This window comes from Cydia amplana, chromosome Z (genome assembly GCF_948474715.1).
Source record: "Cydia amplana chromosome Z, ilCydAmpl1.1, whole genome shotgun sequence".
Classification (NCBI taxonomy): domain Eukaryota; kingdom Metazoa; phylum Arthropoda; class Insecta; order Lepidoptera; family Tortricidae; genus Cydia; species Cydia amplana.
Window position 1 is genome coordinate 11,623,929 of NC_086096.1, and position 26,288 is coordinate 11,650,216.

Below are 26,288 nucleotides of genomic sequence, written 5' to 3' on the forward strand. Positions count from 1 at the left end.
AAAAAAAAAGTACAGCTAAATTGGTACGTACAGGTAAATTGACATCAAAAAGATATCTGAGTAGGTACTGTCAGTTAGTTATCATGCGCGCGTTTAACTAGGACATGTATTACCGCGAGCGACTCGCACGCGCGAATAGTAACTAAGTAACTGACATTCCGATATCGTTTTGATGTCAAGTGTACGTTCGAATTGGCCTGTTCGTTTGAAATATAAGTACAGTTGGTTATTACAAATTCGCTTTTTGCTTTAATGCAAACAGAATTAAGAGTCACAAGAATCTAACCGCCGCTATACAATCAAATCTATGCAATATTATTCATATTCAATAAAATTTATTCATATTCAAGACACTCCGCTAAATGGCATGTAGACATCAATGTCCGTCCGATCAATGAGCAGTGTGTGTGTGTGTGTGTGTGTGTCTTGATATGTATAACCATCTATCAGTATCACAAACTAAAGGTAAAAAGTTGTTAATAAATGTTACTTGCCATATCACCATTTGGATCCAACACGTCTTGCAGCAGTACCTCTGTTAGATAGTTAAGAACTTTGGCATTGTCACTTGGAATACTTAATGTTTCATGTTCCTGGAAGATGGAATAAGTAAGGTCAATGTGGGTAAGACCAACTTATACATTTGTTTGCTGGGAAGACCGTCACAATGCAAGAACTCTCGTATTTGTATTTGTACGATACATTACGTCGCTCAGACGCAGAAAGTAAGTGCTTGGTTCCTTCCGCTCTACCAACGTTCTGTAAGTGGAGTACGTTTACAATCGCAAGAGCTAGAAACGACGGATGAGCTTGTAGACGGTCTTACCTTACTTCAGAGACGGTATTCTCCACACCGACCTTAAGGACTTCGTTGCGTGTTCCATTGTCGAAAACTTTTCGCTGTAGCGGCGATTAGTGTTCGTTGCGGATGGCACGCCTATCGTGTCATACGCCACACGTTAAAAACATTGATGACACGCCTGTCGTGCCATCCACATCGACACGGCACATGTATGTGTATCAGGGATGTTGCGGATGCAGATTTTTTAACATCCGCGGATGCGGATGCGGATGCGGATATTTTAAGGCTCACATCCGCGGACGCGGATGCGGATGCGGATGTCAAGATTAGGTACTTAGAAAACGTCAAATATTACATTTTTAGTATTTTTTTAATAAAAAAAAACGGAAAGTTTAGTATTTGAGCAAGAATATAGGTGCGTTATATTTAATAAACAGTAACTTGGCCGACTTTTCTGGATCTAGACGATTTCGTAATAGGTAATGACGAAATTACCTAGCACTTACGCCGCAGCTAAGACGTTCCTGTACCCACTTGTTCGACATACGCATCCGCATAAGCTCCGCATCGATTTTATGCGGATGCAGATGCGGATGTTGAAAATAATGCGGAAGATCCGCGGTTGCGGATGCGGATGTTCGCAACATCCCTGATGTGTATTTTTAAGTAACTAAGTCATTAAAAACTAGTTATGTATCTTTATAAATTGTATTTATACATGGCAATCACAATGAAAAAATCAACGATAATCAACTCTGGCTAAAGTGGGACTCGAACCCACTTGGATTGCCGGTCCAAAGCATTATTATTATTTATTAATATTAGTTATCTTTAGATAAATACTTACATTTAACATTTTAATTGAATTATTTCTATCATTTATTATTATTTATTAATATTAGTTATCTTTAGGTAAATACTTACATTTAACATTTTAATTGAATTATTTCTATCATCGAAACAGACATGTTGCTCAAAGTTCAATATGTTGAGGTACATTTTCTTGCATAGCATGCAGCATGGAATCTTTGTAGCTGGAAGTATTATGAAATAATATTATTAGAATTAGAATTTTTAGTGTTACATCTTATAAAAAAAGTCCTCCGCCGCGTCTGTCTGTTTGTGTGTACTTACTCGAATGTATATTCGCGATAAACTCGAAAACTACTGAACGGATTTTAATACGGTTTTCACCTAACAATAAAGTGATTCTAGAAACAACATCCTTACCTTTATGTTCCATCATGTGCCCGCTCAGTTCTAGTTGAGTTTTAAATTCATCCTTACAGAATATACAGCTTTTTGTTTTAATAGGGCGGGCTTTCGTGTGGCAGCCATTTTCCGATAATTTACTTAATATGGTCTGGAAAGTATAGAATCACAAGGTCATCAATAGGACAATTTACAATTGGAGGTCAAATATAGGTACAGTGACAACTTGAACAGTCAAATCATACAATACAGTAATTTTATACATTTATTAAGTGTTTGCGTCAAATCCGGTAGTTCTGACATTTTGCAGACTTGGCTCAATGAATAATCCAAGTTTGTGACTTCAAGCGCCGAATGCAACTTTGTCAAAAATGGAATAAAATGATTACAAACTGTATTGTGAAGTCGGGGTTTTTTTCTGATACTTAAATATTTACATTGTTCAATGAAAAACAATTTATTTTGATTACACACACACCAATCCCCTAAACACTATAATGATTAAAAAAAATCTTACACTGGTCAGCAACTTTTTTGGTCTGCCTCTCTTCTTTGGTCCCATAAGATCAGCATGACTTGTCCACATATGTTTTGTTAAACTGTCTGAATTGTCAAAGCACGTACCACAAAGAGGACAGTATGTACTCTGTCCATCTTCATACTCCACTGTAAATATAACTAACATTGTAGCTTTCGCGATATGAACATAGAAATGATGTAGATACATGCTTAAACGCGAATAGCTCAACAAAAAACTCCACCATATCTTGTTAATGGAGTTAAACGAACGAACTTGGAGCTCACGACAACAAAATTCTTCTTCAGCAAAAACTTGGATGTTTGTTTTTCATCATCATTCATAGCACAAACCCGGATGCCCGTATGCGACACCAGTGTGATAACTGCCTTGTTTGTGTCCGGGTTTTACATTGATACTTCGAAACTATGGACACGGCTTTGAACCAATCTAGGTCTCACACATCCAGGAAAGCCATGGAGAACGGCAGCCTTAATCTCACCTAGTTTGTTGCTTAACATCTAATTATTACTAAAAAAACACTTATATTACAGATATCTCTTGATAGTCTATTTAAGAAAAGAAAGCCAATAGTAAACTTACCTTTCACACATTTTTTATCCACATGTTCTCCAAGTCTAGTAGACATATCAAACACATCAGGACAATTTTTACACTGCTGGTTACATTGATGGCCAAGATCACCCTCATTTTCATTTTTAATCGAAGCTAAAACAAATCATGACTATCATTAGGTTGACTATGAATGCCACAACAAGATATAATACAGATAAATATTCAAAATCGAAAAAGTCAAAAGGTAAAGCGTTTAGGTTAAGTCATAAATACGTATTTATGACGTTCATAAATAAATAGTCTTCTTTTAGTACACATAGTCGGTACTAATGTACAGGTCGATTCACAAGAGCTGGCACTAATAGCTCTGACTGTATACCAACACAAGTGTCACTTATACAATGAAAGTTTCGTTCATTCCATTAGTGAAACGGTTATCAGTAATAACATTTTACTCACACTATGAAATGACTAATAATTAATGTTTTAATTACCTAACTCGCTACAATTTTCGGGTGTCACAGGCAGAGAAAAGTCAATATCCAAGCCATCATCAGTATCATCTGCTGGCTGCTCTTCTTTAACATCATGTGGTGTTGTCTGTGGACAAAATGGTAATTAGTAAGTATTCATGATATACTTAACTGCTACTTTCAATCACTTGACCACTTGAGTCATATTACATGGCCTATAATTTGTAGATATGTCTGAATATAGAAAATATAATACACATATAGGGAATGCAAATCGGTTATTTTTTGTATGGAAATAATCGCGGTTTCGGTTAATAACCGATTATTTCCATACAAAAAATAACCGAAAATAACCGATTCGCATTCCCTATACACATAATATGCTCAGAAGACAAAGAAAATAAATATTATAATATGTTCATTGTTCTTGCCATGTAATTTTGAACTGCAACAAATATTAGTAATATTAATTAATGTGATAGAAACTCTATCTGTCCATCTGTTTTCACACATAAACCGCTGAAGCAATTAAGATTAAATTTGGTATAGAGAGAGTTTAGAGGCCCAGGGAAGCACATAGGGTAGTTTTAGCCATACCCTCAAATGAAATCAACAGAATGTAATTAAGGGTATGATGTATGTATTGTATGAGAAGGGACGGGAACTTGTCTAAAAGGTGTAGTTCACTTTGGTGATTCTAAATAAGTATTATTACTTCCTGTAAACACTTTATTGTACGAAAAAGAAATATTTTACAGCGCAGATAGATAGAGCATGTGTAGTTCAAAGGCAAACTAATTAGTAAGGCTTCCAATCAGAATAAAGATGTAATAAAATAATAAATGGGCATTTTATTTTTAACTTGTACTATAAAGCTCAACTTAAGTAGTGTTTAAGTCATGAGTAACTGTCACTTCCTGACAAAATGTATGGGTTTGACGTAGTACATCCATTTTATGACAATTGGTAAGAGTTAAGAGAAAACACCTACATATTTCTAACTCAAAAATATGAAAAGAAAACTTATCAGGCTACAAAAAACTCTAACAAAGTGTTAGGCTTTATAATGCAAAATGAAATTATTTTACTACATTATATCTATAAGTTTGTACCTGCATTGATAGAATTGCATAAAATTATTTTTCTATACTTATATAGATAGTCTGTGTGGAAAGAGAAGAGTCGTAGAATGTATGGGGCCCAATACATTCTAGGACTCTTCTCTATTCACAGAGACTATATCTAGATAATTTATTGTACATACTTACATTGATAGCTTTCTTAATCAGAGTCTGTAGAGCATCATGTGTTTCTTGAGCCTTATTCTTAAAATCAAATGCACTGATGGCTTTGTCCTTGCACCCTTGGCAAATATTTGATGGAAACCCATCACCATGTTCAATCTGAATAAAGAGAACAATACAAGTTAAATTTTATGTATTCCATCATATTCTAGACATATTGATATCAAACTAATTGCAGTAAACAAATAAATACTTTTAAAAACTATCCCTAAGCATTGATATATCTTGGTCCCCTAGGTCCGCCAAATGTAGACAAAACTGAGAAAAACGAAAGAACCTTGAAATGTGGTAGCAAATACTGGATTCTAAGAAGAATACAGTAATAAAAGTAAATCTTAATGTAAAAATAATCCATATTTACATAAAATAAACACATTGTTGTTAATAAGACAATTATGAATAAGTTCTCCCCAATCTAAAGTATGGACTTGTCTACTACCCTGAATCTAAAATAATAAAACATTTAATAGAAAACATTAGTGGATTAGCTGAATTACATTCAGCAATCAAATAAGTTTAGATTTAGCTAATATTTCAGTTTTATAACTAATAATAATGTAGTGCGGGTGAACATTTTCCGCGAGAACTAGGATCAAAACAATTGATGTTTTCTTACCTTTAAACCAGTTACTGCGTTTATTACACAGTCGAAAGTAATTGATCCAGAGTAAACATCAAATATAGACTGCGGTACTATTTCTTTTGATAAGCACGTTCTACAAACATTTTCTAATTTGGTCAATTTTATAACGTTTAGAGACGAAGCCATGTTTTTTATGCAGTTATGGTTATGCTTCCGTATCCGTTCCTTTGCAATAATTGTAAATAATGCTGTAAATAATTGAATATGGTTTATACAATACAAATTTTAATAATGAAAGTTGATACGCAGGACATGTTACTCTAGGTCTCACATTTTGTGTTTTTCTATAGTATATTTTTATTCGCCGTATAGCGCAGTTTGTCGAACATCACGAACATGGCTGCAAACAGTGTTGCCACTGTTGCCAGGGGCCGGGGCTCTTAGTCATAAGTGTACGTTAGGTTTCGTTTAACGAAAAGTCAAATTTTTTTGCAAATAAACGTCACATTTTTGTGATTATTGTCCTTGCGTTATAAAATAATACAAAAACCGGCAAGTGCGGCTAAATCATAAGTCACGCACATTGTCACACATGTGACAGATGAGGGCTAAAACGCGAGTGCGGCGAACCAAGGTCACGGTGCGGTGCGGTAGTGTATTATGGCTTTACGATAAATGTGACCATATGGCAACACTGCTACTAGTAGGTTTTGCTTTGCCGATCTCGCTCAACCATCGCTCAACACTATTCGTTCGTTCACTCATTCTCAGTTCGCTTCAAATCATATCATTCAATTCAGTACTCTTTTTTTAGTCTTTTTTCAATATCTGCGAATATACTGGACGTGCACCGTCCGCGTAGTTTTGTGCTATTAGGTGGTTTCGTAATTTAATTTAGAAGTAATTTCTCCAGATTACCAACATTTGGTTATATAGACAAGAGCTGCTATATATTCTAACGTGAATTCATTGCCTCTTAATCAATTTGGTTTGTGCTACTTATCATCATGAGTAAGTATTGATTATTTTTATTTTATTTACATTCATATTATTTTTGTTGATTAGGTTTAACTGGGTGGGTAATAATTATATAGCATAATAATCTTTTCAACATAATTCTACAGAATTGTGAAGTTGGTTTCTATTTGTGCCACCAAATTGTATCAGTAAAAAGTCTGTAAACATAGTTAAGAATTCACTACCCAACTTATTTTAACATATTGGTAAATAAAGAATAAATTTGGAAACAATGGACGCAATCTATGCACCCCAATTAGTTCTCCAAATGATTCATTAATAACAATTTTATTTGTATTTTCAATGGCCGCATCTAGGGATCACAAACCCGGTTTCACCGAAATAAAAAAAAAACCGGAAAAACCGGGTTTTCAGCCATTTGCCAAAACCGGGTTTTGACTATGATAAGACCGGCTTTTTCGAGGTTTTCGATTTTACAGTTTTATAAACATAGTTTAATTATTTTGATGAGGAACAATTCCTTCATAGTATATTTAGAACAACACAATACATTATACGAAGTTCGTATACGTATTATATAAAAAACTGCTTACTATTTTCACTTAATATCCCTTAATTTCCTGTACTACGTAGTTTAAATAACATTTCAGTAGGAATGTTTGTTGATCTCTAGTTAAAAATGTTGATTGTAGTAATTTTAACAAAATACAATCTCGCGATATTTACTATGTACAGTTTTCTTCTTCTTTGTTCCTTCAGGTTCCTTTGCCTTTGTTAGAAATTTTTAAGAAAGTGTTGTTTCTATATATCCAGTCCATGATAGCCTTCCACATCCGATTTCTTATATCCTCAGCTGATGTAGTGGCCGCAACCAAATCAAATCCCTTGTAACTTACCTCGTTTAGCGAGTTGGGTATTATCAGCGGTGTCAGGTGTGCGTTTCCTGAAGGAGTACTATGTCAACCCCGTTGTCACGTAATATTTTGTTCAGGCATTTCGTTTCAGAATTGCTGACCATCCATGAGGTTAAAAACTTTATTGATGGAATTTGATGGTCTTGGTAAAGATAGAGTAAATAGAAATGTCGTGGAAGACTGAATAATAAAGCATTGATCCTTTAAAATACTTGCGTATTACAAATTATATGTAAAATCGAAATCACCGAAAAAACCGGAAACCCGGTTTTGCTGTTGTACAAAAACCGAAAAACCGGTTTTCTAAAATACGCACGGTTTTGTGACCCCTAGCCGCATCGGTATCACTAAACGTAGAATTACGATTTAGTCACGATTTACTAAATTACTATTGTTTAGATAATTAATCTGGTTCGTACCTGGTCCAGCGTATATCGTTGGCTATTCAGCGCGGGAACGCCGCTGGTATTTTGGGGACATTTGTGCCGGGTACTTACCGGATTAGGATATAGGTTTATGGCTTATTATTATGTATTTTGTAATGACCAATTTCCTGTATAATTTGACGATGCGTGTTGCGGATGACATATGTGAAAAAATGCATTTTATTTTGACGAAACCTGAGGTGGATGAGCTTTCTGTATGATGACGAAGCCTGCGCTGTGGATCTGTAGGTACCTATGCTGTTATTATTATATTGTATGTTATTTTTAATATGTCTTTTTGTACAATAAAGAGTACTTGAAATGATTAATAACTCATTCAACAGAGTAGGTAAGGTTAAAAGATGCTGCTGGCTATGCTATAAGACGTAAATGTAACAATATTGTGTGCAAAACGTTACATTCACCTTGACCAAACCAAATTTATAGGTAGAATGGATATAGAACAACTCAAAGAGATAATTTATAAATCGTAATGAATAAATCGCCAATTTATTTTAGTATAATTTTGATTAATAATTAAATGCACCGGTGTCTCACATTGTGCGCGCCATGCGTGGTGATTGGTAAGCCAGCAGTGAAAGCGCTCGCGCTCATGTCATCGGTACTGCCTACTTTCTCTGCTCTGGAGGTCCACTACTTACAAAGAGCAAGCGTGTAGGTACCTATCTGCTTGTAACAACATTTGTTTGGTCGAGCTGTTGTCCTCAGTCCAATTGCGTATATTTGTTTATGTTTATTATAATCCTACCTATCTTTCGTCCAGTTCCAGTCGATCATTTCCAGGTCTTAATACAACAACTTTGTTACAATAAAATGGGAGTAGAGAAAGGTAGGAAATCAAAAACCTCATTCACGCATTCTTGTCTTATTTTTAGGGTTCCGTACCGTACGTGCAAAGGGTAAAAACGGGACCCTATTACTAAGACTCCTCTGTCCATCTGTCTGTCCGTCCGTCTGTCTGTCTGTTACCAGGCTGTATCTCATGAACCGTGATAGCTAGACAGTCGAAATTTTCACAGATGATATATTCTGTTGCCGCTATAACAACAAATATGTACTAAAAAGTACGGAACCTTCGGTGGGCGAGTACGACTCGCACTTGTCCGTCCGGTTTTTTTATTAGCTTAAGTTTAGGGTATTTAGTAAATACTATTTACGTTTCTAGTAAAACGCACTGCAAGTAATTATGTAAGTACCTAACTAACATTTGACAATGCGTCAGCAATTGCGAATTTCAACACTATTTTTATTATCTAATTCTAATGTGTAATTGTGTGTAGATATACTCGTAAATAGATATACGTGGTCGATGTCGATAGTCGTGTTTTACGATGTCCGAATATTACATGCAACTCTTAGTAACTTTCGTTCACCTTAAAATAATCTAACCAGCGGTTCCTAAATTTGACTGGCCTCCGAGTAGGGATTGCAATCTGGTCTGGTTTTGAATCCGGCCGGATCCGGTCGGATTTTGGCCTCAATCCGGCGGACCGGCCGGATCCGGCCGGATTGGTATTGCGGATGAAAAATTCATCAAGTCGCGTATTTTATTAGGTTTTTAGCGTTATAAGCGAAGTTAAGGATATTTTTCTAATGGGTTAATAAAACGACAGTTTTAAGTTAAAAAAAAAAACAAAGTTTTTATTACGTTACCACTAAGTCTTATTACAATAATCAGTCTAACAAATTAAAATATTATTTTTCTCTTAAAATATCTATAGGCACTCACAACTCCCACATAAAGAAAGGTGCTTTCAATTGAACCATTTTAGTTTGAGCAAACATAATCAATTAACGTGCATACTGCATACCTGTACAAGTATGTATACATTAATACATTTATTCGCACAAAACATTTTTCCGTTTTATTTAGTAGCATAATAATAACAAAATAACATATTCTATTTACTTTAAATTCGACAATACATTTAAGTTGACTGCTGAATGAAGTCTTTTAAATATTTTTTCATTATATTTTAAATGTAGTTAACAGTTATTATAGCTGGGCTATAATGGTATGTACTAAATTAAATGAAACAATATGTAGTTGTAGGGACATTAAATTATAATGTAACAACACAATTAATTAAATATAAAATAATTCAGTACTTACTTACGGTGCACGGGAATCTCAACCAAAGCTAGAACGACACTAATTCCGTAGGTAGAAAACTGGCGTCAACTAACAAACAAGTTGTTGTGTTGCTGTTTGCGAGCGGGAACGCGGGGAAGGGAGCATTAGGACCACACCACCCCACATCTAGCGTCTTTCGAGCGTCGGCGTCTGGTCAGCGCTATGGAAAATGACGTCGCTGCGCAGTTGCGTCGACGTTGCGTCGAGCAGCGGCCATAGAGTTGTAGACGCCGACGCGACGCTCGAAAGACGCTAGATGTGGGGTGGCCCTTAGAATAGAATTACTTTCGAATATTGGCGAGAACTTTTAAATTTTAGCAGTGTTTTCAGCTGTTATTTTATATTTTAGCGCTTTGATTCCCTTTACCGGATCCTAAACCGGAAGTGGTGAATTTTGCCGGATCCGATGGCTGAAAAAAGTACCGGATCCGGTCGGATTACCGGATCCGCCGGACCGGATTGCAATCCCTAGCTCCGAGGCTCCGACCCACCTAACAAAAACTGCCAAATTCGGGACCCACCGGACCTCTTGGCCGTTTTAAATAGGGGGCATAAAATGTTATTGATAACGCTCAGATTCCCTAGTACAGCCATTCTCAAAGTGTGTTCCCCTGCAGGGGTTCCGCAAGAATTTAGAATAATAAAATAAGCATAATTATTATGCTTATTATTAATTATTAAAAAAATCACTTCTAAAAACTATTGTTTTATTGTAGGGTTCCATCAAGTATTTCGCTTTCCAAAAGGGTTCCGTCAAAAAAAAGATTGAGAACCGCTGCCCTAGTAGTTCCAGGGCCCACTCAATATTCGTTGGCGACCCACCAAGTGGGCGGGGCCTATAGTTTGCGAAATGCATACCTAACCAAGTACCTACCTACCTATAAACATGTTTATACAACTATGTATTAAGTAGCGGCACTCACAACTTTACTCGGAAACTATGCATAACATAAATTTGAAATTTAATTACAACATATATTATGCAAAGTTGGTCCAAATTTAAATGCTGGTTTACTAAATGGCTGCTGCGACATAAATAAGTACAGACAGACGTGGATGACAAAACTAAAAATGTTAATTAATACACAGGTTAGTCACTTTTTGCTACGGAATCCTAAAAAGCCTTACACAAACATGGCCGTCAGTGAAATCGTGACGCACATCGAAACAGATTATCTACCATCACATAATCTGTGACCCGAACTTACTTTGTTACCTACCTACCTACCTACACAATCACCTTGTCAGTCGTAAGCAGGGCTATAACCGCGAAAATCGAAGTTCGCAAATTGCGGGCATCTTTCTCTGTCACTCTACTTAGGCCGCCTTTACACCTATGAGTTTTACTTACGTAAGTAGGGACAAAGCTATTTGTTAGAATGAGATAACGATATTCATCTCTCATTCTGTGGTATAGCTGTGTCCCTACTTACGTTAGTAAAACTTACAGGTGTAAAGGCGGCCTAACGCTTTCATTGGGGTAAAAGAGAAAGATCCCCGCAATTTGCGAATTTCGATTTTCGCGGTAGACCTCCAGGTAGAATAGCTAACATACTCGCGCAAGTACCTATCTATTCCTATATTTTCTAGACACTGACTTCACAGTTTGAAATGTCATTAAAATCAAAATCTTTCTCGAGCACGGGTAAAGTGCATCACAATTCGCTCAAAGATTGCACATACTCTTACATTATGATACATTACGGAGTTCTATTGTTTCACATTGATGTAGTATAAAGAACTGGATACCCAATCAGCCGCCAAAAATGGCCCCACAAAAGTAATGTCAAAACAGATCATGCATTACTTTTTCGTTTAGTCTTGTTTGAAACGCTCAAATGTGAAGTTGTCAACAATTACGAAATGTGCCGTTAAAATATGTAAAAATAACAATGATAAAACAAGGAAAAAGGATGGAATGTATTTCTTTCGGTTAGTTCTTTGGATAGCATTACATAATTTATGTAATCTGGCGGTAATTTTATGGTTTTGAATAAATTAATTTGTTAGTACCAAAGAAGAAGCAAAGAAGGGATGTCAAGGAACAAAAATCTAATGAGTCGATGTGAGGTCAATAATTTTTTATATTTTTATATGGAATTCATAAGGAATAATATTATGTTTAAATTCAAGATTTCCAAGAAAAGCTATGCGACGTGCAAAGTGGACTGCTATTTAATTATAGCAAGAGATAGGGGTGATGCAGTTTTAAACAAGGCAAAACGGCACTTGTGTGTCGGCCCATTTCCCTGTTTCCGACATATACACCACCAATAAGGGCTTATATCGACTAACTGTAAATGCTAAACCTGTCTGAACAAAGTGACAACCACAGGAGTTTTTTATACTTTTAGACTTTATAAAAAAAATCCAATCAGTACCTAAATGTCCCCGTGCACCCGTGCTATGAGTAAATGTAGATCTTAAATACACAGTTATTTAATAAGTAGAATTTATTTCCAGGAAATTAGTATTTAAAGACGTATACTTACGAATTAAAAATTTAATTTGTTTTAATTTGAACCACGAATTAATTTTATTTGAGCTCCCGATTAAATTAAATTTGTTTTATTTATTACTTCAATTGGTTTTCCTGTACAGTAATACATATTAAAGTGTACCAAAGTGACTCTATTCGTTCATTATTCTCGTTTGACGTTGTTTGACGTAAATACGTTACGTTTAGTGCCATCGGACTAAATTTTTTAACAGTGTTGGTACTTATGTTTGCAAATTTGACACTTAATGCTTACGACATTAAGTTCTTTTCTGTACGAAACATTTATCTTGACTCAAAATTTACGTAAGCGTTTTTATCATCAATGCAAATGGTGCGAAACGTCACTGGGATCCACATTTCTTGACGTTTTTGTTCTGCTTTGTGTGTCTATTTCTTTTATATTAAGTCAGTGTTGTTTCATAATCAGGGTACATACGTATAATCGTATATTGGTTTAAGCACATTTATGGGAAAGAAAACGAATTACTTACGTAAAATACTTTCCGCTCTGAGACAACAAACTGCTTGATTTTGCTTGACTTACAAAAATATTGAAGCTACTTAAACGCTATATTATGGTTGCCTATAAGAGTTAGAACCATTTAAAAAAATTATACCTATAATTTGTTTTTCGCTCCTAATTCTTATAGTACCTAATTGATAAAAGTCAAACGAAGGGGCATAGCTATGTATAATACTGTTAATAAAATCAAATAATGTAAAAATATTTGCCGTAATGTCAATATCCAGAGAGGAAAATAGGGACGTTTATATGGATAAGCGGTTGCCACATACATATCTATAGACTAGTGCACTTAAGACATAAAAAATAAATGTTATGATCTTTGATCGTTCTTGATCTCGACTTCACTTAAGTGTTTAAAGCGAATAAGTCTATGTCATACCTACCTACCTATCATCTCACACGTAGGTAGGTAGCTCATTAATTAACGTGTAAGACACGAGGCGGCTGTTTAATTGTGCATATTGGAATTACATATTTAACGCAACGATCTTATTACAACCCACATAGGGGTAAATTCACGATCTACGGGGCCAAAATTATTTTTGCGGTTTTTTGTATTTTTTAACGTTTTACGAAGTTGAAACAACTGTTACTTGATTTTTTTTTATTTATATGGTTTTTTTTTTTCAAAATTCTACTGATATGTAAAATTTTGACATCTGCACAAAAGAGGAAAAAAATTAAAAATATAGTAAAATGTGTATAATCATTTATTACTGAAATAAAATCAGTTGCCATATTAAGCTACAGTCTCTGCTATGATGTTTTCTTCTTCGCTTCCAGAAGAACACTCGGGGTTCGGATCGGCAGGCAATAGCAATTCTATCGTCTCTGGCAGGAAAGTACTGTGCTTTCTTTTTTTTATTTTTCTCCTGCAGCTCAGTAAGGGGTCGGAACTCAAAAGTAAGCGATTCAAAATATCCGTGTTGCAGCTTTCTCTCGTAAACTTCCTTGCGAAATCAAGTCGATAAGATCGGAAATGCTTGTTACGCGCTTCTGCAGCTTCTTCAGTCAGCTGTCCAATGGGTAGTAACGCATTTTTTATAATAACAGAACCATGGACTAGTATCTTATGCATCGTGGGCGTCATGGGATGCCATCCGTATAATTTGACATATAGTTCTGCTGTTTCCTTTGCGTAACTGTCATATTTTTCAGAGTCAATTTTGTGGCCACTTGATATCGTCTCTAAAATTACATTTAATCTGTATATCAGCTCGTAACTGATTCCAGTTATATCTGATGCTACTTTTGGATCATCAAAAAACCTTCTGCTGGTGTTTCCATCATTAGTGTTGCCGAAATTTGCCTTTGGCATATCTACCAACAAGCCAGTTTCGTTATGAAATCTTGTCGGCCTGGTCGGTTTGCTGGACTTTCAGCAACGGGAATCGCGAAAGTGCCTTCTAGCCAAGAATGATTGTTTTTTATGAATCTGTCTTCTTTATAATGAGCTTTACTCCATCTAGTCTTAAATTCTGACTGAAATAAGCAAAATTGATTTTAAATAATTGTATTTGATCATTAGTGCAGCCTTCACTAGATAAAAGTTGATCTCTTAAGGAACACAGTTTTTCTTCCAATGTAGGTAAATTTTTACTTTTGAAGAGATCAAATATGTGTTTTCTAGTCACGATCTTCATTCCTGACGTATTTGGTACATCTAAAACAAATAAACATGTCGATTAAACTCAATAAAAAAAAAGTTAATTTTTGAGTAAAATGACGAATTATTTTTAAAGTATAAAAATTATGATTTGGCGGAAGCATGCGGAAGGTTTTTTTTTTAAATTCTAATAACCAAAACAATAGACTATAACATGCCATTAACAATTCTGCTCGATCTCACCCTATTGTATTACTTATTAACGAGTGAAGTTTTTTTTTTGCGAAAAATGACGCTCAAAAACAGTCTCTCTTTCAGAGCATTAACCTAGCCTTAAAAACAAATAAATAAAGCATATTTATATATTTGGTTATAAATTACTAACCTGCTGTTTCAGAATCCATGATTTTTTTCACTCTTGATCACTTAAAAACAATAAACCACACCTTCAAAGTTTTGCTTTTCTAAGAGCGCCGAGAACAAGTAACGTACACGAAGTGACACGATCAAATTCCGACTGACGTGAAACGAATTAGAAAGTGCATACGAGGGTGGGGGGTTGTTATCTAGCCGCTAAAGGGTCCTCTACCGCAGGTAGCTGTTATCGCAGAGGTATTTATTGTTTTGATAAATCGACTTTTGGCCGCGTAGATCGTGAATTTACCCCTTAGTGCAACCTTGCAAGACTCGTATGCCATATGTGTATTAAATATTTCAATAGTTCCCTCCCAATAGACATTAAACCCAGATAAATTATTTCTGCTTAGTTTGCTGTTTTCCTACAGCTCATAGCGATTACGTGCAAAGTGCAAATAACCGTCTTCCGCCACCATCCTTTCCTAGCGGTTTCCTGTCGTATGTGTGTCGTATGAGCTGCTGTCTCTTGACTATGTACAGTCAGATGCAGAGAAAAGTGACCCGCCTTGTATTCAAGTTTGTATGCAAAGGTGCTAAGTGCAATACTATACTTGCTGAGATGCTGACTGTACCTAGATTGCTGTGCTGTATTTAGATTTATAGGACTTATATACGAGCTTATAAAAAATGTAAATAATGTAACTTAAAATAATCAAAAAATATAAAAGAGTCAAACGAAGGACCATAGATATCGTTAATATTATAAATAATAATAATGTGAGCCTATATACGCCCCACTGCTGGGCACAGGCCTCCTCTCATGCGCGAGAGGGCTTGGGCTATAGTCCCCACGCTAGCCCAATGCGGATTGGGGACTTCACATACACCTTTGAATTTCTTTGCATTTCTTAATATTATAATCTACAATAAATGTCCTGTCCAGGGAGGAAAGTGGGGACTACGTTTGTATGGAAAAATTTGAAAAGGGTCGTCCACAATCATCTTAATAAATACACAAACAAGCATTTTCATTAATAAAGTACCTAACGCTTGGCAAACTGCTCTATGAATGTTAATTTAGTTGTTATACCTAGATTATTTATGGAACAAATTGATTATATATACCCACTTTATTATTATAATTTTTAAGAAAAAAAAACCGACTTCTATGCGGCCCGGTGAAAGATTATTGTAGATGGTGCGCTATGTAGAAAAGGAAGCATTTCGTTTCTGTAAGGCTCGCAGTTCTAACCTAACCTAACCCACTTTTGTTCGGTTCTGTGAGGATAGCAGTTCAAACCTAACCTAACCCACTTAACGGCGCATGCGGTGCGGTGTACGGGGGTTTGAGCGGGAGGGGTTTGGCCTCATCATACTTTATACCTACATTTTATGGTAGGTAATCATAGTGGTTTATTTAGTTTAGGTATCATGGTGGTTTTCCAGGTCAAGGTCCGGGTCTGTGTCCGAGTCCGGGTCCGAGTCTGGGTCTAGTCCAGGTCCGAGTCCGAATCCGAGTCCAGGTCCGGGTCCGGGTCCGAACCGGATCCGGGTACGAGTCCGGATCTGGATCCGAGACCGGGTCCCAGTCCAAGTCAAAGTCGAAATTTGAAATCACCAAACATGTACTATGCGCCGTTGAAGAGTTCTGTTCTGATCATCATCAGCAGTTCCAGTTCATCAAATGCGACAGTTTTTAATGTTAATGCTTTATTTTATGATGAAAATACAGAAAATTCTATACGTGTGCCTTTAAGATTTGAGGAGTTCCCTCGATTTCTCATGGATCCCATGTTCAGAACTTGAGCTTGACATAAATATGGCTTAAAAACCTAACTTGCTTAACAAACATAACGAAAAGAAAAAATCGCCAAACGCGAGCTATGCGTCGTTAAAGAGTTTCGTTCTGGTCATCATCAGCAGTTACACTTCCTCAAATGTTACTTTTTAAATGTATATGCTTGATTTGTTGATTAAAACACAACAATCACTATATGTATGCCTTTAAGATTTGAGGAGTTCCCTCGATTCCTTATGGATCTCATCATCAGAACTCGAGCTTGACAGAAATGTGGCTTAAAAACTAAACTTGCTTAACAAACATAACGAAGAGGACAAATCGCCAAACGTGAACTATGGGTCGTTGAAGAGTTCTGTTCTGATCATCATCAGCAGTTCCACTTCATCAAATGCGACAGTTTTTAATAAAAATGCTTGATTTTCTGATGAAAATACAAAAATCTCTATACGCACACCTTTAAGATTTGAGGAGTTCCCTCGATTCCTCATGGATCCCATCATCAGAACTCGAGCTTGACAAAAATGTGGCTTAAAAACTTAACTTGCTTAACAAACATAACGAAGAAGACAAATCGCCAAACGTGAACTATGCGTCGTTGAAGAGTTCTGTTCTGATCATCATCAGCAGTTCCACTTCATCAAATGTCACGTTTCTGAATGTATATGCTTGATTTGTTGATAAAAACACAAAAATCACTATATGTATGCCTTTAAGATTTGAGGAGTTCCCTCGATTCCTCATGGATCCCATCATCAGAACTGGGTTTTGACAAAAACGGGACCAATCTGTATGAATATACATACAATCAAAAAACGAATTTTCAAAATCGGTCCAGTAATGACGGAGATATGGAGTAACAAACATAAAAAAAAAAAAAAAAAATAAAAAAAAACATACAACCGAATTGATAACCTCCTCCTTTTAGATTTGGAAGTCGGTTAATAAAGTATAACAAGAAATGTGTTCACGTGTATAGTTTATTTAGATTAGTCAAAAAGGAACAGCAAGAATATCAACAACGTTTCATAGCAACATATAATTATAATATTTTATAAACCAGACAGAACACGTGAGTGTAAAGAGGATGTGCATCCTTAATATTTATTGGCCGCATACTGAGGAATATTTAATTATACATACATAGTTGTAATTTTATTAAACAAGTAAAAAAAACTACAACTATAGCTGGTCAACCAAGTCTTGTCAGTAAAAAAAGGTCAGAAATTCAAATTTTCTATGAACGATATCCCTTCGCGCCTACATTTTTCAAATTTGCCGCCTTTTTTTACTGTCAAGATCTGGTTGACCAAGTATAACTACAATAACTAAAATTATAAATAAATAACTGGCTCCAGTTCCGAAAAGTTGTAATGAATTTCCTCTTCTTACTTCATTATTGTGCCTGACAAAACTGAATATAGTAATAAAACATCGCTTCGTAGATTTCTGATTTAGTATTTTCTAGGTATGTTTATTTCTAGGTTGCATAATTTACACGCAAACGCAATCGTTTGACAGTAGGCAATAATGTCAATAACTGCTGCCCTGTGACCCAGTTGATTATTAGTGTTATTACCATACTCAGTTTATCAACATTAAACTCCTAAACAGCATAAATACTTGTAAATATACATCTGTAAGCGCGTCTCAGGAGGCGCCTTAATTATTTTATATTGCGTCAATTCTGTGATTACAGAGATAGCTTATCTGCACACGTGGACTAGAAGACTAATTACAGCAAAGAGGTGTCATTAAGTAAATTGTTTTAAGTGACTTATTTCTTTCTACTTCCTAATTACAAGTATTCATTGCATTGCAGAATTATTATTCAGCGAAAAATGTACGCACTGGCATTTGTTACAGTAAGTAGTGAACTTATACTTCAAAGCAAATAATTCCTAAACCTTGCCCGGCCTTACAATTTCTATAAAACTGAGTGTTTTATATTATCTTTAGCATATTTAAGCCAATACGCACAGACAACATGCATTTTTATTCAGTTTTTTAAGTACATAATACCATAGAGAAACAATTAAGATTCCCCTGCGCCTCGTAGTTACCTCAGGTGACCAGGAGGGCTATGATGGCCGGCTCTTTATCATTTGTCACCATGGCTGTCACGTTCTAACAAATATGTAAGTGCGAAAGTGACGCATAGCATGACAGGTGATAAAAATACGACCATGATAGAGTCAGACCAAGAAAAGTCTGCAGCGGATTTGACAGCCCTCGCAGTGCCAGTGTTATTATAAACGTCAAACTTCTATGAAATTATGACGTGTAAATAACACTTGCACCGCGTGGGCTATCAAATCCGCTGCAGACTTTTCTTGGTCTGACTCTAGCTGGTCAGGGCTATAACCGCGAAAATCGAAGTTCGCAAATTGCGCGCATTTTCCTCTTTCACTCTAATTACGCCTTCATTGGAGTAAAAAAGAAAGATCCCCACAATTTGCGAATTTCGGTTTTCGCGGTAACCCCTCTGTAGGCCTAGCACATTATTGGCGCGAACAACACACATTTTTAAAATTATACAGTGTGGAAAGATAAGTCGGGCCCTGGAGGGAAACTACCTTAAATCCTTAAGCTGGCTCATTTTACTTAATGATTTTCAACACAAGACATTCCTTTATTTTTAAAAAGAAACAAAACTGCATTCAAAGTATTTTTCTTTTTTTCTTCAATTTGGCTTGTCTAAAAAAATCTTGAGTACTAAATATTACATTTTATGGATATTTTGTACGACAGACGAGTTTAAGACCTAATGTTTCTTGGAGAAACGTTATCATTAACATTAACTGTATCGACTAGTAGAATAAAATTCCGAGTTTTTATTTTTTGGAATTTTTAGTCTGGTCGAGTCCCGGGCGAGGCAAGCGAGTTTTAGAAAATCTTTGAATGCAGTTTTGTTTCTTTATAAAAATAAAGGAATGTCTCCTTTAAGTAAAATGAGGCAGCTTAAGGATTTAAGGTAGTTTCCCTCCAGGGCCCGACTTATCTTTCCACACTGTATACTTATAATATATTATATAAGTATATACTTACATACTCGCTGCCGCTTAGGCTGAATCAACACAGTCATGCCGGTCATGCGAGCTTGCAGTGCTATTTTGTCTCAATATTGCCTCGCCCTCGTCCTCTTCCTAGCCGTGGCAGCAGGACATGCTGGCAGGAGCTACCCCTTGAACTGAACTAAACTGATGACTCTTTTTGTTTTGTTGCAGTAAACGCATGACTCATTAACCTGACAACTTGAAGCTGAAACCAAGGTAAGATATTTTCGTTATTTGTACCAACCATTGATGTAGTATAAAGAACTGGATACCCAATCAGCCGCCAAAAATGGCCCCACAAAAGTAATGTCAAAACAGATCATGCATTACTTTTTCGTTTAGTCTTGTTTGAAACGCTCAAATGTGAAGTTGTCAACAATTACGAAATGTGCCGTTAAAATATGTAAAAATAACAATGATAAAACAAGGAAAAAGGATGGAATGTATTTCTTTCGGTTAGTTCTTTGGATAGCATTACATAATTTATGTAATCTGGCGGTAATTTTATGGTTTTGAATAAATTAATTTGTTAGTACCAAAGAAGAAGCAAAGAAGGGATGTCAAGGAACAAAAATCTAATGAGTCGATGTGAGGTCAATAATTTTTTATATTTTTATATGGAATTCATAAGGAATAATATTATGTTTAAATTCAAGATTTCCAAGAAAAGCTATGCGACGTGCAAAGTGGACTGCTATTTAATTATAGCAAGAGATAGGGGTGATGCAGTTTTAAACAAGGCAAAACGGCACTTGTGTGTCGGCCCATTTCCCTGTTTCCGACATATACACCACCAATAAGGGCTTATATCGACTAACTGTAAATGCTAAACCTGTCTGAACAAAGTGACAACCACAGGAGTTTTTTATACTTTTAGACTTTATAAAAAAAATCCAATCAGTACCTAAATGTCCCCGTGCACCCGTGCTATGAGTAAATGTAGATCTTAAATACACAGTTATTTAATAAGTAGAATTTATTTCCAGGAAATTAGTATTTAAAGACGTATACTTACGAATTAAAAATTTAATTTGTTTTAATTTGAACCACGAATTAATTTTATTTGAGCTCCCGATTAAATTAAATTTGTTTTATTTATTACTTCAATTGGTTTTCCTGTACAGTAATACATATTAAAGTGTACCAAAGTGACTCTATTCGTTCATTATTCTCGTTTGACGTTGTTTGACGTAAATACGTTACGTTTAGTGCCATCGGACTAAATTTTTTAACAGTGTTGGTACTTATGTTTGCAAATTTGACACTTAATGCTTACGACATTAAGTTCTTTTCTGTACGAAACATTTATCTTGACTCAAAATTTACGTAAGCGTTTTTATCATCAATGCAAATGGTGCGAAACGTCACTGGGATCCACATTTCTTGACGTTTTTGTTCTGCTTTGTGTGTCTATTTCTTTTATATTAAGTCAGTGGTACCAACCAACCCACACCCTGTCATAACTATTTAAGTGTTCCGTATGCTTACTTTACATATGTCTTTCCGAATGAAGTGAACAACCCTTTGCCATCGTATTTGTCCGGGAACTTTCCTATTTGTCATGCTACTTCAGTGTCAACCTCATGCAGTACTTTTAGTGTCGCTTCAATCAATCTTTTATTTATAACGAGCTTTTGGTATAATTTTCATACAAAAAAATATGATGGATGTGGACAAAGGTTACTGAGTCAAGGTCGTTGTAAACCCTGCAATTAAACGTGTCCCTAGAACAGTGTCACGTGCATAATTATTACCTAGACCGCAACTAGACTTCTGATCCTTGTAGTAGGCCTTCCAGGATACATGAAACCTGATGTTGCCAGGCTGGAAAGTGGTGCCATTTCCCCCATCAGCTTCTTGAATGTCCCCCTTACAATTCGCATATTCGCCGTCGAATAAATCACACCTTTTTCACAACTGTACAGTGACTAGCTCTTAGCGTAAATGCACTATCTGATTGATATTGGTATCAATCGAACGTATCTTGATTCGTTCTATCGTTTAATTGAGATACCTCACGTGAAAGAGTTAACGGATAAAAAGGAAAGTTCTAGGATATAACAATAAGTTTCAGTACTATTTACAAATTGTTGAGAGTTACTTGGGCAAAGTTACACAGTTTAACTGTAAGAGTTGGTAGCCAGAGGTAAATACTTTGGCTCCTGGCACAGTTTGATCACGAAACCTCAGCAGTATCTACTACCTGTTCTAAGTTAGTTGACAATTTACAACCCTACATTATTACTTAATTACAGTTGACGATTATGTTTCACTTGTGACGCGACCCGTTGACCCATTAACCTCGTTAGTAAAAGTAGCTGAATGATTAGATGAGTTACTTACATTTCTTAGAAGCGAAAATCACAAGGCACATGTTAGTTGTAACCGAGTTACAATTAGACGGGACTTTACTAGCTATTGCCCGCGACTTGGTCCGCGTAGAATTAGTTCTTCCTTATCCCATAGTAAATTCCATCTTCCTTTTCCAAAAATGAACCACGAGCGTAGCGAGTGATTCGAAAAATGGAATCTTGAGCATTGCGAGGGTTAAAGAAATTTTGCCACCGAGTGAAACACAAAATTTTTCACCACCAACACAAGGAAATACTAACTGTAAAATATCAAAAAAAATCAAAGCAAATCAATTCAAAATGTATGTTATTATTTAATAAATATGTATCATTCAAAATCATAATTTATAAGTTAATTCCACCAGGAAACAAATGTGATATGATATCCCTCTACAGAATGCAGGAGTGTAAAAGCTGGACTGGGAGTGTGGCCTGTCATATCGCTAAAGGCCCCAGTACACAATGGGTCATCGCCGGTCACTCCAAGGGACGCAGCCATGCGGTAGAATGAGATAGCAATATCACTTGCTCCCTCTAACGCATAAATGTGTCCCTTGGAGTGGCCGGCGATGGCCCATTGTGTACTGGGGCCTTAAAGCAGAGACGCTTTTCACTGACCCGCTCGTTGCTATCTCTGTTGCACGCGCATAATTATATGTATTGCTGTCCCGCCCATGATGCCGGATGTCAATGTCATTGTGCGAGCTTGACAGCAATATAATTATGCGCGTGCAATAGAGATAGCAACAGGCGGTTCGATGTACGAAAATCTATATGAAAAGCATCTCTTCTTTATCGATTCATCAGCATAATATTAATTATTTTCATACATTTTTGTTTCAGTGTGTATGTAAATTAATAAATACATAACATTAAATATTAGGCTTTTGTTGACCAAAAGCTAATGTAGGTATAAAATAGATTTGAATAAAACAGTCAAAAGCAAAGTCATTAAAACTACATCAGTGGTTATAAATGTTAGAAAGTGTTTACGCAACATGTATAATAATTATGCATTACTTATACAGAGTTACGTTAGATACATATATATTTTTTTCTACTCCAGCACTTAAATGTGTCAATTAAATGACTGACAGTGATATCTAAAGCAATGTCATTTGAATGCTTTGTCTATAGGCTCATAAGATGACTGCTAGCAGTCATCTTATGAGTATAATACAACTGCTTTATTTTTTTTAAAGATACAAGTTCCGATCATCTTGATTGAAAGAGGTATGTTTTCATTTACAATAATAACTCTTTTTTTTTTAATAATAACTCAATTTTTTTTAAATAATAACTCTTTTTTTTTTTGCAGCTGTCATAGAAAAAGTAATCTATGCAACAGCTCATAATTGGTTCTTAAAATTCAAGGGTCGAAGTTACAAAACGAGACGTAGTCGAGTTTTGTAAAAAAAGACCCGAGAATTTTAAGAACCCTTATTATATCACTGTTGCATAAACTACTATAAAAGAAAAATGGAAGCATGTAACACACGAAATATTGCACTGCATTATTCGTAAGCCTAGTAAGGTTGCTTATTGTAATGTAACAAATTGAATGTACATAGGTAGTTACATGAATTACAAACATTACATGAATATTTTTATCTTGTTTTGAGTACGGCATATTTAAGTACTTATATGTTTAACAAATCATTACATTATAGGTATAGGTTACATTATGGTACATGGTACCTTGGTACCCTTAGTAAAATAAGTTTTCTTTAAAACAAATCAAGCAATTTTGGGCTGCCAATGGACTGTAAAATATGATTAGGTGACCATTTAATTATATCCAAGACATCTCCATATCTATCTGGCATGAATCTAGTATTTTAACTGGATAAGGCATGATGGGTGGGGGAAATGAGCGAACGGGATAGTCTTATGTATCTTTCAGTAGGAGTAGCAGCGAAAGCACTATTATTGTTTGTCCTTGTCACAGTCTCACTTTTTTTTTATTCCCAGCCATAAATTAGTATGGGTTATGTATGGTGGGTAACAAATAAATTCGACCAATCATAGTGTCGCATTGCCTATGTTTTGTCCCTCACGGAGGCACGCGTATACCACTTCTATAGGATCCTGCCTATGTTATCTGGCTTTTCCTGTCGATGTAACGTTTTACTATTCCGTTCACAGATGGCGCTTAAACAAGAAAGTGTACCGGCGCTTGGGTCTCCGATGCTCCACCGCACCGAATATCGGGAAACCGGCCCGCCGCCTCTGGCCACTGAGGACTTCGAAGAGGTAACTACCCTTGCTTGCCCCTTACTTATTTTCATTCACAATCACATTTTTGGTACAGTCACGCTCCGTGATTGTTACGCCATTTAGGTTTCTAGCTAAATTAGACATTCCATAGCGTAAGTATGGAACAACCAATTTAGCTAGGACCCTAAATGGCGTAGCACTAACAATCTCGTGTGGTGACTACGATGCACGATATACAGGTTGGTTGGAGCACTTCTAGAGACTGAGCTGAAAGGGTATAGTGATATCTAAATAAGTAAAGTACAAAGTTATTTACGAAAAATACATTTTATTAATTTAAAATTTACATGACATTTCATGTCATTCCATAGGATCTACTTGCTAGGGTTGAAACATACAGATTTTCGCATTACACTAATGTTTAAGCCTATGCCCGAGGAAAATTTTCAGAATATATCAAATTACTTTTAAAACTCCGTTTTCTGAACCTACTTCACCTTAACAAACTGTATCTCAAAAACAGTTATAAATATTAACGTGATTAATAAGTGAAAAATGAAGTACGTATCCTAAACAATTCCCCGTTTGCGTAAGTTCTTTTTGTTCTGTTCCACCCGATTGACCCGATGGGTCATTGCGCTAGTTTCCGTCCATGCTCTAGTTTTCGTCCACTTGGCAGATTAGCAAATAACATATTTGATGTTTAATTTGCTACTTGCGATTTTTTTTTATGTAGATAGATATATTGTCTCGACATTAAGGATTGCAATAAGTCCAAATTTGTGCAGCAATGTAGGTCTATATTCAAGTTTCGCCAAGTGGACGAAAACTAACGCACCTACCCTATACAGTTTCACACTACAGACAGTTGCTACCCATATCCACCATTTGATATCAATATTTTTTCCACAGGACGAGTTCCAAGACGCCGCCGAAGAGCAAAATGAGTAAGTGACTGGTTTTTAGGGTTCCGTAGCCAAATGGCAAAAAACGGAACCCTTATGGATTAGTCATGTCTGTCTGTCTGTCTGTCCGTCTGTCTGTCTGTCCGTCCGTATGTCACAGCCACTTTTTTCCGAAACTATAAGAACTATACTGTTGAAACTTGGTAAGTAGATGTATTCTGTGAACCGCATTAAGATTTTCACACAAAAATAGAAAAAAAACAATAAATTTTGGGGGTTCCCCATACTTAGAACTCAAAAATTTTTTTTTCATCAAACCTATACGTGTGGGGTATCTATGAATAGGTCTTCAAAAATGATATCGAGGTTTCTAATATCATTTTCTTCTAAACTGAATAGTTTGCGCGAGAGAAACTTCCAAAGTGGTAAAATGTGTGTCTGTAACTTCTAAAATAAGAGAATGATAAAACTAATAAAAATATATGATGTACATTACCATGCAAACTTCCACCGAAAATTGGTTTGAACAAGATCTAGTAAGTAGTTTTTTTTAATACGTCATAAATCCCCTAAATACGGAACCCTTCATGGGCGAGTACGACTCGCACTTGGTCGCTTTTTATTTCCTACCTAAAGAACAAAACAACAATTATTTTAAATGGCTATGAGCAACATGTCACGTTTTCCATTTTTAAATATCTGTTTTAAATATCAGGTATTCCATGGATTTACAAACGGCCTTCGAAGAGTGTGAGGTTGCGATGAGAAAATTTTTCAATAACGACCTGGTGGGAGCGTCGAATATAATGAAACCTTGGTAACTACCTATTTGATTTCTCACAATAGCCACACAAACAGATACTTAACATATATGAATATGATGCTGCAGGGTGATTAATTGTGACTTTGTCTATGAAAAGGCACCTTCTTGTCGACTTTGTCTATGAAGAGGGACCTTATTGTCTATTACGTATATTATTTTGTAGACTCAATTTGAAATTGATATTGACCTCAGCATAATTCATATATAGGT

General features: G+C 35.8%; 2 protein-coding genes across 2 annotated transcripts in view; one reads left to right on the forward strand and one right to left on the reverse strand.

Annotated features, from left to right (window-relative positions):
- Window positions 1-5,707, reverse strand: part of LOC134661328 (zinc finger protein 271-like) — a 58,807-nt gene extending 53,100 nt beyond the window's left edge. Inside the window, exons 1-8 of the mRNA XM_063517345.1 lie at window positions 5,501-5,707; window positions 4,849-4,983; window positions 3,602-3,707; window positions 3,135-3,260; window positions 2,532-2,680; window positions 2,033-2,165; window positions 1,727-1,836; window positions 495-593 (exon numbers count right to left, since the gene is read on the reverse strand). Coding sequence (XP_063373415.1) covers window positions 495-593; window positions 1,727-1,836; window positions 2,033-2,165; window positions 2,532-2,680; window positions 3,135-3,260; window positions 3,602-3,707; window positions 4,849-4,983; window positions 5,501-5,653 — 1,011 coding nt within the window. The 5' untranslated portion in view covers window positions 5,654-5,707. The remainder of the gene's footprint in view (window positions 1-494; window positions 594-1,726; window positions 1,837-2,032; window positions 2,166-2,531; window positions 2,681-3,134; window positions 3,261-3,601; window positions 3,708-4,848; window positions 4,984-5,500) is intronic.
- A 629-nt stretch (window positions 5,708-6,336) lies between these two features.
- LOC134661356 (tetratricopeptide repeat protein 39B-like) overlaps window positions 6,337-26,288 on the forward strand; it is a 30,838-nt gene continuing 10,886 nt past the window's right edge. Inside the window, exons 1-5 of the mRNA XM_063517395.1 lie at window positions 6,337-6,478; window positions 19,954-19,998; window positions 24,279-24,386; window positions 25,263-25,297; window positions 25,971-26,072. Of these exons, the coding sequence (XP_063373465.1) occupies window positions 24,279-24,386; window positions 25,263-25,297; window positions 25,971-26,072 (245 nt within the window). The 5' untranslated portion in view covers window positions 6,337-6,478; window positions 19,954-19,998. The remainder of the gene's footprint in view (window positions 6,479-19,953; window positions 19,999-24,278; window positions 24,387-25,262; window positions 25,298-25,970; window positions 26,073-26,288) is intronic.